Below are 15,347 nucleotides of genomic sequence, written 5' to 3'. Positions count from 1 at the left end.
ATATTGAACATTTCAGTGATCCATACACAATTCCGTTGACCGCTGCTGTTCAGCTTGCCCTGCTTTCAAGACGATCCATCTGAAGAGCGCACCATCTCCGTAGTCAGCCTCGACATCCGGAGATGCCACAGCGTTGTTCTTGTTGTTGTTTTTTTTTACTTTACAATTGAGTTGTATAAAAACAAAGAGATACTCTCTTATTAAACCATGCAACACCAAACAAGCTGACGTTTACAATTATTCTTCAATTACAACAAGTTGAATGAATTCATAGTTCATGACGTTCATCAATAACGACAATATCCTGTCTAACGCACGAGTCTGGCGATGACTAAATCACACCTGAATGGATGTTTCCTATACAGTACATCTCAAAAAAAAATGGTCTCCATACTCACCAATGTCAGGCAGACGAGCGGAATCAAATCAGAACGAGTCGCTTCTTATTTTGACGTTACGGAGTGCCGCCACTGTCATCTTCAACTACAATATCATGAATAATATATTGGATTGTTAAATTCAGACCTCTATGTGATGTGAGCTGAGATTTTTGGGGGCAAGGGGGCGGGGCAAAAGCTGAATTTTGGATACAGCGCTCGCATTGGATGTGATCTGATAACGCCGGTGGGCTTAACATTGTGGCTCATGTTTACGTTCACAGCAAACGTATTCGCATCTCACGTCCTAGACCGCCCTCGCGATGCATTTGCCGCCTTGACATTAATGTGAGTGTGAGCTAAGTATCAAATCCTAAACATGCATTTCTTTCTACACTATACACAGTCCAACTGGTGGAAGTCTTTCTACGGCCCCAAAAAAGTTTTCACAAAGTCCTGAAGGAACCGCTGCTTTCGAAGCGAAGCGTGTTGCAAAAAGTGGACATTATGACGATAGCGCTTCCCGAAATGTTCCTCCTTCGGGAAGATCATGAAGCGGTTCCCATCATGTGCGAGTTCAAGGTTTGTACTCACTTATATTAAATAGGTTTCGGAAGAATAATGACCTTTAATTCTGGCAGCTAATTGTAAAATGACTTCATATTTCAGCACACACGTTGAGACAGAGGTTATTGTGCGAGTCTCTGCCTTTTGTTTTTTTTTTCCATTTCTTTTGGATGCCATTAAATGTGAATGTGGTGTCTTGTGCTGCACCTGGATGCACCGATTTGCAAAATTGATGACATAATAATCGAAACAGACCACACAGGCCACGGAAAACAAGCGCAACAATAGCATCTCTTCATTTTTCCACAGATTTTCTCTTTTTGCTTGCGGCTTCTTCGCATCCGCGGTTGCTGAGTGACGTTATTTGATGGGAAGTGGGGGGTCGAATGGCTTCCCGAAGCCTTACGATATGGATATTACACAATGTTTTTTTTCAAATGCGAGACAAAGGGAGAGGAGAGGAGCTACACTTCTCTGAACGTCCCCGTTTGTGTTTTTAAGAGAATTGCGTACGTCAGATGCGGCTAAGGGGAGGAGACAAGCGTCCCGTCTTAACAAAGACGCTCTTTGTGGGGGGACAAGAGAAAAAGAGACTTTCTTCAAGAAAGGGAGGAGAGCGGACGAGTGAGAAAATGAGGCAGTTAGGAGAAGCGGAACACCTCTAGTCATCCAAGTCCTTCTTGATCTCGAGGTTCCAGTCCCAAGCGGAGTAGGCGTTCTTGTCGTCGTCGGTGAAGTGGGACTCGATTTGGTAGAGGCCGCGCGACACCAAGCCTTGAGGCGTCTCATCAGTCGGGAACACAAACTCGTGTTCCTTCTCACGAGGACAGTAACTGCCCATCATGTAGGACACCTTGTCCACTGCGGGCACAAAGGGAGGGTGTGGACAATTCAGACAAACGGCCGATTCGAACAAATTCCGCATTCATCAAATCATATATCCCGTTAACCCTTTCGGGGACAGCGGTTACTACAGTGGACAGCTGATGATGTTATCAGGTCACGGGGTGCATGAAAGGGTTAAGCACCCCGTGAAGTGAATTCGGAGATTTGTTGCAAAATATCGTACAGGCAGATTTTGAGTTCGTGCAACGGCAAACTGATGACTTACTTTTTAATCCTTTTCTGAAACTCACATGGTGGTACTTCAAGCCAGCGACAATTTCTTTGTTCACCTGCAATGACACACACACACACACACACGCGCGCACACACACACACACACACACACACACACACACACACACACACACACACACACACACACACACACACACACACACACACACACACACACACTTTCAAATGAACAATAATTATAGTCGAATCGTCATCAACTTCTGGAAATTGCTTTTGTGTTCAGACTACAATGAATAAATTGTACTGTAGTCCCTGATTTTGAGCACTGGATGAATATTTCTCGATCAAATCTTTTGGGGATTTTTGTGATCGTTCCCATGAGGGTGTTTTGTTTTGCTTTTTAGAATTGTGTTGTAACTGCTCCGACGGTTGATAGGTTCCACACCCCTGATTGAATGCAGCACAATGTGGAGAGTCAAGAGGATGCATACACAAGAGCAAAAACTATTCAGAAAAGCACTTGAATCTATCCAAAGGAGGCTTTATATTGCTCGGGTACATATTACACGCTTCTACAATAAACACCATCTCTGAGAAAAAAAAAAATGTGACTGCGGCAGTTCAACTGAATGTTTCAGAATGTTGATATTATTGGCATTGAGCTCAAGAAAATTGTTAGCCGCCCCCGCCGCCCTTCAACTCCCCATCACATAAAATTGTTTTATTGCCTTTTTTTTTTTTTTCACTGGAATGAAATGAAGCTGCTGTAGGACAGCGAGATCCGACGAGGTGTCAACACGGTTGCGCAGCTATAGGTGCTTGCGTTCAAGAGCACAACATAAGCTACACGGAGGCTGACCTTTAGCGCTCAAGCGTGGCTCTCCTCTTACCTTAAAGTGTATTTTGAGCCTGTATTTGACTCCTTCCTTCAGAGTGAATGTCTTCTCCTTCGGGCTGTGAACGTCTCCTGGACAAACACATGATGACCTCAGCTGTGAAAGCGCAGAGACTGGGAAAGAGGAGTGACGTCATAGTCGTGACCACATGCTGGTGAGTCACCGCGTGATCACATGAGCCCAAGAGTGACCGAGCTTGACTGAGTAGCCCAGCCGTACTTTAGGTCCACCGCTCAATTGCAATACATTTATTATCATGACCAGGCCTAATTTCTGTTCCTGTTGTGAGGCAGGGGTTACCTTAAGGCATAGGTGTCAAAGTCAAGGCCCGGGGGCCAGATCCGGCCCCCCACGTCATTTTATGTGGCCCGCAGGAGCAAATCATGTGTGTCAACTTTCATGATTCTTGCTGAAATCTGTTCCGAAATGTCAAATTGTAATAAATAACATTGAGATTTTGCACCGGCCCTCCGAGGGAAGCCGTAACTCCGAAATGGCCCACCCCTGCCTTAAGGTGACCAGACGTCCTCTTTTGCCCGGACAGGTCCACTTTTTTTTAAACCGTCTCTGGGCGTCCGGGAGGGTTTTATACATTTATGAAAATGTCCATCTTGAAATGGTTCTCATGGGACCAATTAGCATGTGTTTAATTTTACTGAGGGAATTCCTGTTTTTGGGTGCGTGTGTATGTTTACATGCATGCTTTTTGGAGCGGTAAACTGTGAACCCTCGAAGTTTGATGGATGGCGAGTTTATAGTCATACATGCTATCTACTGATGTGTAGATTTGTTATTTACTACAACAGCCAGACAGACCTCTCTTTTCTTCTGTATTTAAAAAAAAAAAAAAAAAAATGTGAACTTTGTTTCACTGTGTGCTTGAATGGCTTTGTGCCGAAGGAGAGGAGAGGTCTTAAAAGCAATCCGAAATGGACTCACTGCTTAATCCTTTTATATCTCAATTTAAATCGGAGCCTTGGTCTTGAGTGCTTCCTAATGGACAGTGAAACAGGAAGTACGATAGCGGAATGAGCCTAATAAAAACAGCGGGGATGTGTTGGGAACACACGCACTGGCACACGAACGCACGCCCGCGCATCAGGCCAAACGTGCGAGGGCATTGCAGGTGATGGAGGCTTCCGCATGAAAAATAGATGTCCGTGTGACACGTTCAGGCATTTAAGTCAAACCATACATTCATTATTCTTCCACTATTTCGTGTTCGACCTCCTGAATCACTGCTCCAATAGTTCTCATCCCAAAGAATTAAATTATTCGACTATGAGACGAATTGTGGCACGTTTAGTCAAGCGCTACTCCTCCCCTCGACTCCCTCGCTCTCCATACATTTTTTTTTTCCTCCCGTGAGGCGCGGAGGAGAGAAAAGCTGCGGAGAAAATAGGTCACGCTGTCAAGCTGATCCCACAGACATATTGCGCGGAACATACACGTACACACCCGCGCATACTGCTCACGTGCACCTCATATTTGCAATACCGGCAAAGCTCGCACCCGAGTTTTTCCCATCCACACACAACAATTCCCAATAACTGGAGAACGTAGGCGTGCATGCTTGTTTTATGGTGCACATCATCAGACCCGCAATAACGCATGAATGTATTTGTGCGGAAATGAAGCGGCGGCCTCAAAATGGGGTTTTAACAGGAATGTGAGATGAGAAGAATACCGGGGGTCCTACACCTCAGTAAGCTGCTGTACTGTTAGTCGTTCTTCACAGAGGATAAAGAATATAAGGTTGTGTGTATTCTTGTATTATCTATTTACATGTTTGGTGCCTCCGATTGTGTTCAAAAATGTGTTGCCTTAAACATTGCGCCACCGCAAGACTGATTTGACTCAATAGTCCGTCGATGGTGTTTTGCATTGTTTGTTAGCATGAGGCTAATTGGACTTGTAGTTGTTTTAAAAACACAATGTGTAATTTTCTTTTTGCGTGATTAATTTGATTGTAGATTTCAAACAGGAGTGGGAATAAACAGATGGAAGAATTCTCCACGATGTGTCAAATTGTCACTTGCTGCAAAGTTGAGTTCGCACATTTTTTTTTTGCTCGTAGGCGAAAGCAAAAAAAAAAAATTCAAAATCTCCCCGTTTTCACACCGATACAAAAAAAATTCACGGCCATTCGGTTTGTTTGCACGATATTGCGCTGAGAGCGGCGGCTCTGTATCATTTCCATCCGGAGGGAGCAGCGCGTTTGTCTCCAGATTGAACAATTCAGCAAACATTACGTTCCACATGACAAGATGCACTTTTGGATGTGGCCATTTGCATGGCGGGAAAGCGTTTCATCCAAAGTTGTTACTGCTTTGCAAAGACAGGAAATGTGAATGCTAAAGTGCTATTGCAAGCAAATCCATACGCTTGCAGAGTGTATGAATACATGCATGAACCTCCCTAGCCGCTGCCTCCGCTTGTGCCCAAGGGAAAATGTCAATAATGCCCACTAAGCAAACATTTAGCCCTCTCACTTGTGCTCTCTGGCTGTGTCTCTCGCTCTCACTCTCCCTCCTTGTCTCTCTCTCTGTCTCTCTCGCTTCGGACACACCCAATGCAGACATTGCGCTCGTGAATGCAGCACAGCTTGGGCAGATGCCTTGCTCCGGGGCAGCCCAACGATTTGTGCGTTCATGTCGGCAGCGCAGAGTTAGCGGTCGAAAGTACTGAGGAAGCACTTGGCGCCGCGTGTACCTGTTAGGTTGATGGCGATCGCTCCAGGGGGCTCGTCAAATAACAGGGTGACTTTGGTCACTTGGACGTTTGGGCCTGAGAAATCTGCGGAATATCACATTTATTAAAAACAATATTTTCTTGATGTGCAATAAAAATGGAAAACGTGCTGACACGAATCCAACATGGACTGCGTGTGATGTTGTTGGGTTCCGTTCCGGTCTGTGTTGTTGTTCTCGTATCAGTTGTCAGCCTGGCTGAGTGATATGAGATGCTGCTGAGCAAGCAAGTGTGTGTGCGTGTGTGTGTGTGTGTGTGTGTGTGTGTGTGTAATCGGAACTCAATGACTTCAACTGCATCTATGCATGGGAGCTATTGCACTGATTGAATTCGAGTTGCAGTAACATGGCCACCGGCTTTCCTCGCACATGCACGCTGATCACACAGCGCACGCATCCACACACCTGCCATCATGGGTCGCGTCCCCAGCAGGGTCTGCTTGTATTTCACCAAACTCTCGTCATCTTTGTCCAGCTCCCGAATCTCCTGCAACGTCTTGTGAGCTGGCGGGTTGTAGTTGAGGTTCCTGTCATCTTCCTCCTCCTCTTCCAAAGGCAGTTCCCGCTTGTCCATCAGGAATCCTGTCGCAAAGGAGGAATGAGGACGAAGATCAGCACATGGTGTGAGTGAAATATTAAAACGTACGTGTCTGTAAAAGACTCATCGGAAAGGGCCCAGCCTAATCTTCACCCTCTGCTCAATTTGAATACCAACACCCACATTCTCCATTGCAACGCTTTCATCAACTTCTTCAATCTCAACATCCGCACAACTTTTGGGTGATCTTTTTTTTTTTTTTTTTTACAATCTACTGCCCCGCGTGACTCGAATACTCGACAGCAAATAATAAAACTCACCTCCTTCCTGATAATCAATCGTTTTGCAAAGTTTGTGAGGTCCATAATGGCATGTTTTGTTTATCACATATGTTGATGTCATGTATATGTTTGAAATGGATTTGATTAAACTTGTCAGGCGCTAAATGTGTCCCTTTTCCTTCAGTGCAACGCAATGCATACATCTTGATTTATAGATAAATAAATGACGTGCATTTCATTCTCAGCATTTCATAGGACTACGTCATATTTATAGGGAACATTTTTATGCATCCCTCATGAACAAGTTGGATATTGTGATGTTTTTTTTTGTTTCCTTTTACTGTTTCAGTGATTGTGCCATCATTAGTGTTTGCAAAACATTGCAACGCACTTCCTTGTGAGATTCTTGGCGAGTCTTGGCACCGAGAACCAATTTAGTCTCTTTTAGTGATCTTTTGCGCCCATAAAGTAGGAATAAATTCTCGCCTTTCATACGGCGCATGTGCCACAGGGGCTGAGGCAAGCCGCTGTTTACTCTGCTTTGTCAGTTGTAATGAGACTGTCATCGCACATCAGCTCACGATGGCGAGAGGTAATTGGAAGACAGGAAGTACACAAACAAGCGCATGCAGGCGCAAGGAAGGTGTGAAAGAATGCACGTGATGACTCTTGGAAAAAAAAACGCAGTCGACATATTCTCTCTCTCTCACGCGCGTGCATGTGTGGCCCTGCGCCGCTCGCTTACAGCAGCGCCACACCCAATTCTGAGCCAAACGCGCTCGCCTTTGTCCGTCACCGTGGCAACGCTTTCAACTCCCTTCGCGGTGACGTCATCGCTTTCCCTTTGCTTCTCCTCGGACGCTCTTGGCGACATTCATTTTCACTGGACGTAATAAAACATCCATCCAGGCAGCCATCATCTATTTCAACACCCAGTGTCATGTGCAGGGTCGCGAAGGGGGGCGGGGGGGTTGAGTGTGAGGGAAAGAGGGTGGGGGCGCACATCACCTGTCAGTCAAATGGATGAGACATAAAGATCCAAGATGATTGACATTTCCTGGTCGTGGTATCTGGAAACTGACTGAATTGCTGATTTCTGTCCAACGCTACACACTGGTTTGAATTTCATGAGCTTCGTTTAAGGCGGACAACTAGAATAAAAACCTAAATGCTGTCGGCTTTCTATTTTTGACAGAAACTGTCACTCATTTCAATGGATTTTATTTTTTTTAAACTGTGAGATCCAACAGACTTTGACAAACTTTGACAAATGGATATAAAAAGATATCACTCTGGCTTTGGTATCTCTCCATAGGGTAAACACAACCTAAAACACACGTTCAGGGATTTGAATCTCTCTCCGAATGACTGAAATAAATCGAATTTAATCATAACAATGTATGTGTTGAATTCCAGTTGGGTCCTCGAAGAAGAAAACCAATCAACATATACAAACGGTGAAAGCCAATTACATCATTAAATATTGTCGGAATTCAACTCAGTTATGAATGTAACAGAAAGGATTTGCCCACCAACATTTATGCCGTTCACTCGGACCTGAGGGTACACACACACACACCCTCTGCACAGTGAATGTGTCTGAGAGCCACGATCACAATGTTCTCCTCTTTGGTCTCCAGGCTGCTGACCTGGAACGCGGACTATCCCGCTTCTCATTTATTTTTAAAAAGCAGGCTTATACAGAAATCCCATCTGGTATGTTTTAACGTGGACTTATGAAGCTATTCACATATGTACAAATGCTTGCAAAATGGTCTTACGTGAAAATAAAAATCTATCAAATTGAAGTATTCATATCTTTGTGCAACCAGCTCATGAATTAGATCTCATCGGTCTGCATGTATACCAAACAAAGTGTCCAGTCAGTGGATGGTGAACTGTGGAAAGTGTCGCATTTGATTAATTTTTTACAACAACAAAAGATACACTTTGAAATGCACAGACAGAACTCCCGTATTAATTATTTAGGTGGAGATGTGGATTCCTATGCGTACATTCCAGGTGCAGAAAACAAATCTTTTTTTTTTTTTGAAGTTGTCATCGTTTGCACCCACGTGTATCGAAATGACTGTCCCAAACCGCAGCAACACAAGTCGCGTTAGCCAAGAAGGAGGCCCGCTTGGTTGCATGACAAATTAGGAAGACTGAGTGAGTGTTGCTGCCGGCTTTTTTAGTTAAATCAACATGTTGTGTAAAAATCAACAGAAGACTTTGGCAGGCAACAGATGGCTTCAGGCGGAGGAGACGAGCAGATGATGCTCACATGAGAAAGCCAAACGATGGAACACTATTTGCAAAGCCACACATTAAAAGTATCCACATTCATGTCCACATTTCCAATTCAAAAACAAATTTCCTCATTGGAAATAATATCATTTTTTCCCCAGACTAAATCTGTCACCATCATAAAAATATTCATGAAGTGTGCAGGCAATATTTTAATTAAAAATTTGAACTAATGGTGTCAAGTTAACCACAATAAGATGCACCGATAATGCAATAATGTAGTGTATCATGTTTTATAGGATCACATTTGCTTGGTTGAGTCACCTCTGGCCATTTGACTTGATTAATTGCACTGCTCATATTGTACTGAATAGCCAGAGCTGTTCTTCTGCAGAATTCTTTGTATTAATAATTATTATCAAGCTTCCCTTGACCATCCTTAGTACCCATCAGCGGTGGCATCAAACAATAATCCAAAGGAAAGCGCCAATTTAAAAAAAATAAAATTCATTGGATTCAGATTGAACTCAGATTGAACAGAAAATGAATATCTTACAGCAAATTGGGACATCGAAATTCGGTTCTCATTTTGCTAGCGCAAAATGTATTTCCCAACTGGTGTTTTGGTATGACTTTTTTTTTCCTCTCTCTCTACTTTCTAGTCCTTTGAGGCCCAGCGTCACGATTGTGTTCTAAAACCATCAAAAAAAAAGGCCCGTGGGACAAAACAGTGCATTCACATACAAACCGAAAAGACATAAAGAGAAACTCAAAGCTCCAAAAGAAACAGCAACCACTTTTTAGCGCTAAAATGCTCAGCTCGACCGGATATGACGTTAAAAAGAGTGGGTGTACTTCGCAGTCACGTGGCCTTCACCGAAACAACGCGACAACTAGTCCGCGATCGATCTGCTGAATGCCGGCGGCTACGTCAGCACTCCCAACTCGCCAGGCTCCGAATGACACACGACGAACACTCGCGTGTCATGAGTGACGTACCCCAGCCTCTTTTGTTTTATTACAGCAAACCTCAAAACACCGTCGCGCCGTTCGATACCCTTTTATTATTATGGCGCGCTTGTCGATACTGTTTACGAGCGGGGAGGAAATGCGGCGAGTTCTCACTTGGTGTTTAAATTTGTTTTTTTTTTCGCAGCGACACCTGTGCGAGACAAAGCCAGTGCCTGGGGACCGTGTCGTTAAAATGTTGAATCACGTGTTGAGTGAGTCCCTCGGGGTCTCGGAACCGCATCTGTGTGTTAATTTAACATTAAAAACGAGGAGTTGCTTTTGGATTTCACAGAAAGTCGGCAAATATTGTTGTGTGAATGAGCGACGGTGTGAAAGAAGGATTTAATGAGTCAATTGTGGAGGTGAGACTTTTTAATCCAAGAGATAAGAGGGAGTAAGAGAGGAAAATGAGGTCCCAAAAAAAATGATGGGAAATAAACGAGCGGGTGGGCATTGTTATGATGTAAAATGATTAAGGCAGGCGAAGAAGGGTGGGGCTCGGTGTGAGGAAAGACAGGTTGAAGAGGGATGGAAGGAACTTCGGACTGCTTGACTGGGAGAAATAACAGAAACTATCGAAGGCTTTTTCTTTTTTCTTTTTGCTGCATCACGATAGTTATAACCACCGAATGAAATGATCTGTGCTTCAGTCTCAAAAGTGCCGTCTTCAAAAGCATGTCTGAGGTTTTTACTGCAAGCTAATGGCTTTTAGTGGCTCCGTGCGGCCACACAAAGCCTTGCGGGCACACAGCTTTCAATGCAAACAGCAGTATGCAAAGACGTTTATAATAACTCTGGCAATACGATGACCCGTGGGTACAAGATGACAAGACTTTGGATATTACTGAAGCTAAAAAGGTGTGAATTTGACCAGGGTTAGTTTCCATTTACTGAACCTGTACAAATAAACTGTGCTACCCTGAATAAATGACGTTTGTTGAAGCAAAGTAAATGAAGCTGGAACCATCCATTCATTTTTTTTCAGCGTACATCCATTTTCTATCACCACTTGTCCTTATTCGGGTCACAAGTGAACTGAGGCCTATCCCAAGCGACTTTGGGTGTCTGACTAGAACAGATTGGTTGTAGAAATTGTAATATTTCCAGTGAATGTTATTTGCGGTTGACTTGACATAACACACGACTCACCAAGTGCTACCCAGCAAAACCCAACACAAGTCATGCGACAGATTATTCAAATTGTGTCACTTCTGACGACGAGTTGAGTTTTCTCATGAAAGGGCTGAGCTCTCTCTCTGTAGTGTCACATTCTCTCGACATCCAGAGGACTTTATTCACTCTCCCCGTTCTTAAGAGCCTTTTGTCTTCATCTGTCATAAACCTCAAAGTCCCCGCACATACACCTGTGTGCGGGGAAACCCCCGGAACCTTCCGCCATCTGTCACTTGTTCAGCACTACTGCAGAGAGGCCATCAAACACACACAGGCACGCACACAAACACACTCAGAGCGGCTTCAGAAGTTGGTGACATCATTTGTGTGGTGGATACGCTATGTCATCAGATGTGTGCACACACACATACACACGCACACAAAGAATTATTCTCGCGCATGAAAGAATATCCCTTTGGAAGTAAGAAAGCAACTCCCCACATGAAAACGATTCAAGGTTGTGTGAAGTGAAGAAACATGAATCTGGCTGTATGAGCAGAACCATAATGATGCGGGGGAGACACACACACACACACATATATGCACGTACACACATGTGATCAATAGCTATTGATTTGCTATCTCTGGCTTGTCTTGGCAGCGTTTCATGTCGGACATAAAAATGTCCACGCCCGCCACGATTGAGACATATGGCGCGCGTGCACGCTCACGCGCGCACAAACTCACACCGAGAGCATTTCTGCACTCCCTTTAAGCAGGCACACGCACGTGCTAAACGGCAAATAAAACATCATTCTCGAGTTGACTTGAACACATCATCATACATCTTCTTGGATCAGTCAAGTTTGTACTGTGCTAGTTAAAGAGAGGACATACACTCACACACTTCCATGACCTCACCTCTGTAGCACATAGTTAGCCACAGCAGCTCCAGCACCTGACCCCCAAACTCACACGCGTCCAATCGCAGCATGCTGCCTCCGTGCCGGGCTGCGCCCAACGTGCCAACTGGGTAGGGAAGAACTGGAGAAGCGGGGAACCTCCACAGGTAGCCGACCCCGCAAAAAAGTAGAGCATCCACTGAAGTGCTGGAAGGAAAAGAACTGGGTCAGGCGTGCATTTTCCACCTCGGAGTCAAATACAACAAAAGAGAGGAGGGGGGCCAGGAAGGGGTGGGGGGGATTTTGGCAGGAAAGCGGATTGATGTTGGAGGGAGAGAGAGGCAGAGGAGGTTATCCTTGGGTGTGGATGTGATGGGGATGTGTGGGAGAGAGAGAGAGAGAGAGAGAGAGAGAGAGAGAGAATGGTGTAAGCAAGGAGGGTGAGGGAGCTTTCCACACTTCTTCCCACCGCTTCTTTCCTTGTGTGTGGCTCAGTGACCAAAAAAAAAAAAAAAAAAAAAGAGAAAGACAGCCCAAATCAAAAGTGCAAGATCCTATTTAGCGTGTCCGCAGCATGGCTGTCTGCAGTGTTTTAGTGCGAGTGTGATACTCAGACGCCGGCTATCGATTCGTCGCTGTGCCGCCAATGTCATGCCCACACACACACACACACACACACACCTCTTTACACCTCATTCCCTCTCACGCACTCGTGCGTTCTTTGACTTGCCTCTCCATATTTTATTATCACGCGAGGTGTCCTCTCCATCCGTCCAGCCATTTGTCACCCCGTCATGGCGGTCTTTTTTTTTTCATCCCACATCTTCTCTATCTCCCTTGGGGTGACCACACCCTGGTGCACCCACAACTCTTTACTCATCCTCCTATTTTCGTCCTCAAAAATCGTGGGGGGGGGTAGGGGGGGTTACCTCTGACACTAGGCAATCGAACATTATTCTTTTGTCTCTTGTTAAGCAGAGACTAGGAGAGTGGCTTTTCCCAAATGTGCATATAGAGAAGCAAAATGGATAGGCGACTATATTTAATACCGGGAAACAGAAGCCAGATGGGATTCAAATTTATGTTGTTAAAAAAAGAAAGGGGAAAAAAAAGCAATTCAGGGTGATGAATGAGGTTGTTGGGGAGGTTGAGATAAAAAGAAGGAAAAAAATGACAAAGACATTAGGAAGTGTGAGAAACTAGTGAGCTGAATACAAATTCTAGCGACTACAATTTGGTATCATTTTGTTTCTACTCTTTGAACAACAAAATAAAATAAAGAAGCCAAATACCAAGGAATTTCCAAATTCAAATTCAATCCCTTCTGTGATGCTGGCTGATTTAACTGTTGTTCTTATTTCAAAACATTCAAGAATGCTTAAAAGGGAAGTCAAATTCAAAAACTGCCTTTACAAGAATATGTTGCAGGTGGCTCTGCTAAAGTCCAACATGCAGCCCATCCTGCATTCCTCCACCAAATTCTGTTAAAAAGCATTCTGCGGAATTGAGGTGATCCTGCTTTCTCTTTATCGGGATGGCGCGCGCCCTGTGTAAAACAACAACACCGCTGACAACGAAAATCCTAGTTAGTGGTCGAGATACAACAGCACTGTGAAGTGCAGAGCAAACATAAACCAAACTGAAGACGAGGGCAGATTCCACCAATGAAAGTGTCGCCTTAAAACCACTATGTGCTAAACCAATATCTTAAAATGGTTAACGACAACAAAAATAAATGTGATAGAACAGTCTCACTCTATCAATCGGCCTGTCCGTGGCAGCAGTGAGTCTCTCTCCTGTCTGTCTTAAAGCGAGCGGGGCATAAAACTATTATATTCCCATTGCTTTATGGAAATATAAATCAGAGGCAGCAGTGGTCCCAGGTGGGGGGCCCATCTATAAAAATGTATGCCTGAACTCAGCAGCCTGCATGGTGTCATAAAGAGTGTGTCAGTGTAAAGGCCCCTGGGGCTTAACTGTGCATTATCACAATTTTCTTCATCAAACGGGACAAAACTGTTAAAGTACCAACACGGGGCAAAATCCCGTATAGGTTGTAACATGAAAATAAAAGGTAAATATCCAACTAAAGGAGTCTATCGTATGTGAAAGACTTCACAGGGGAAATATGCCGACACAGGCCAAGCGGAATGAACCGTACATATTCCATCCATCCATTTTCAACACCGCTTGTGGTTATTTAAGCTCATGGTTGAGCTAAAGAGATGCTCACCAGTCATTGCAGGACGCTTAGACAAACAACTATTGGCGTTGTACTGAGATTTTCAAGGTTCAGTCAGTCCAACATGCAGGGTTTTGAAATTTGGGTAAAAGCTGGAAAACTGAACATGTTCAGCAAGCTAATTTAAGCTAGTAAAATAGCACCAAAAATAAAAAGCTGAGTTAAGACCGCCTGGTATTGATTACTTACTAAGTCAGTTGTACTGCATATCAATACCAAGTGGCCTTAGCTCAGCTTTTTATTTTTGGTGCTATTTTACAAGCTAAATTGGCAAGCTGGACATGTTTGGTCATAAGATCCAAAAATGTTTTCAGTAGGGTTAACAAAGCCAATCAGGTACCTCAGGGCATTAAAGACTTCATTGTTTAAAAAAATATTCGTACTATCAAGAACATTTCTTTGATAGTACATGTATTAACTTTATGTAAATATTTGGGCATTTTGATTGCAAGACAAGGGCTGGTCATTTTTGGCTGATTGTACTCTTTCCAATGAAGCAAATGTAAGCAGAGGAGTACACACCTGTTGGCAGTTCCACACTTAAAAGGAAAATATACTTTTATTTTATCTTTCGATAAGTATGGATATGGTGCTTGATGAAATGTTCACGATCTCTCCTCGATCCTTTCGTAGTCTACGACCCTACCCAAATCAAAGCAAAGAGTAAATCTTGGCTGACATCTTGTGGAGACTTCGGTTAGCGATAAAGTGAGAAAGCATTGTACAGTACATACCACGCCTTGTTCAGAACCGTGTTGGATGCCAGTTCGCCTGCTTCATGGCTCTTCCGGGAAGTTTGTGGAGATTTGCCAATGTCACCATGACGGAATGTGCGGGGTTTAGCACTTAAAAGCATCAAACAAATGTGCTCGCAGCTTTTGAGTAGCTGCTCGCTGTGTCAATATCATTCACAACGCTGTAGTCCACAGACCACGTGAGACCAATTACACTGTTACCGAAAAGTAGCGATTTAAGTGCATTGTCTGGAGCAATACACAGGAAGGCTGTGAAGTTTAAATGCCATGAAAAAAATGGCACCCATGGCAGCCTGAATGAGGCGAACCAATTCAGAGAGGCCTGGATTTAGTTTACAAGTGTGTCGCTGATGGTAGTCACTAGTCAGTGGTACCCTCGCCTGGCTTGCGTGCAAATAGTGTGTGATTTGTTCCCACTCAGTGAGAGTGTGGACGTGGGTGTGAATGGTTGTTCGTCTCTATGTGTGCCCTGCGACTGGCTGGCGAGTAGTTCAGGGTGTAGTCTGCCTTCCGCCCTAAACCAGCTAGTGCGGGCTCCAGCCCAGCCTCCCTGTTTGGGATAAGCTGTATTGAAATTGATGGATAGTT

At 44.2% G+C, this 15,347-nt stretch overlaps 1 protein-coding gene across 3 annotated transcripts; it reads right to left on the bottom strand.

The window, feature by feature from the left end:
• Positions 1 to 1,091: 1,091 nt before the first annotated feature.
• On the bottom strand, positions 1,092 to 15,266 carry arhgdig (Rho GDP dissociation inhibitor (GDI) gamma). Of its 3 annotated transcripts, XM_019864418.1 has the most exons (8): positions 14,739 to 15,266; positions 11,782 to 11,969; positions 6,076 to 6,252; positions 5,633 to 5,716; positions 2,915 to 2,991; positions 2,056 to 2,119; positions 1,604 to 1,805; positions 1,092 to 1,509 (listed from the first exon to the last, which is right to left on the bottom strand). In XM_019864418.1, exons 1-7 carry the CDS (start codon positions 14,858 to 14,860, stop codon positions 1,606 to 1,608), a joined length of 912 nt encoding a protein of 303 aa, XP_019719977.1. In that variant the 5' UTR covers positions 14,861 to 15,266; the 3' UTR covers positions 1,092 to 1,509; positions 1,604 to 1,605. The 3 variants fall into 3 exon arrangements, with proteins under 3 accessions (XP_019719977.1, XP_019719979.1, XP_019719978.1); XM_019864420.1 differs by lacking the exon at positions 14,739 to 15,266 and adding an exon at positions 12,222 to 12,401 and having other exon boundaries at positions 1,092 to 1,805; XM_019864419.1 differs by lacking the exon at positions 14,739 to 15,266 and adding an exon at positions 12,232 to 12,401 and having other exon boundaries at positions 1,092 to 1,805.
• Positions 15,267 to 15,347: the final 81 nt, after the last annotated feature.

The sequence above is a fragment of the Hippocampus comes genome, unplaced genomic scaffold (assembly GCF_001891065.2).
Source record: "Hippocampus comes isolate QL1 unplaced genomic scaffold, H_comes_QL1_v1.1 scaffold433, whole genome shotgun sequence".
NCBI lineage: Eukaryota > Metazoa > Chordata > Actinopteri > Syngnathiformes > Syngnathidae > Hippocampus > Hippocampus comes.
Note: the sequence above shows the minus strand (reverse complement) of the source record. Positions and strands in the feature narration are given on the sequence as shown.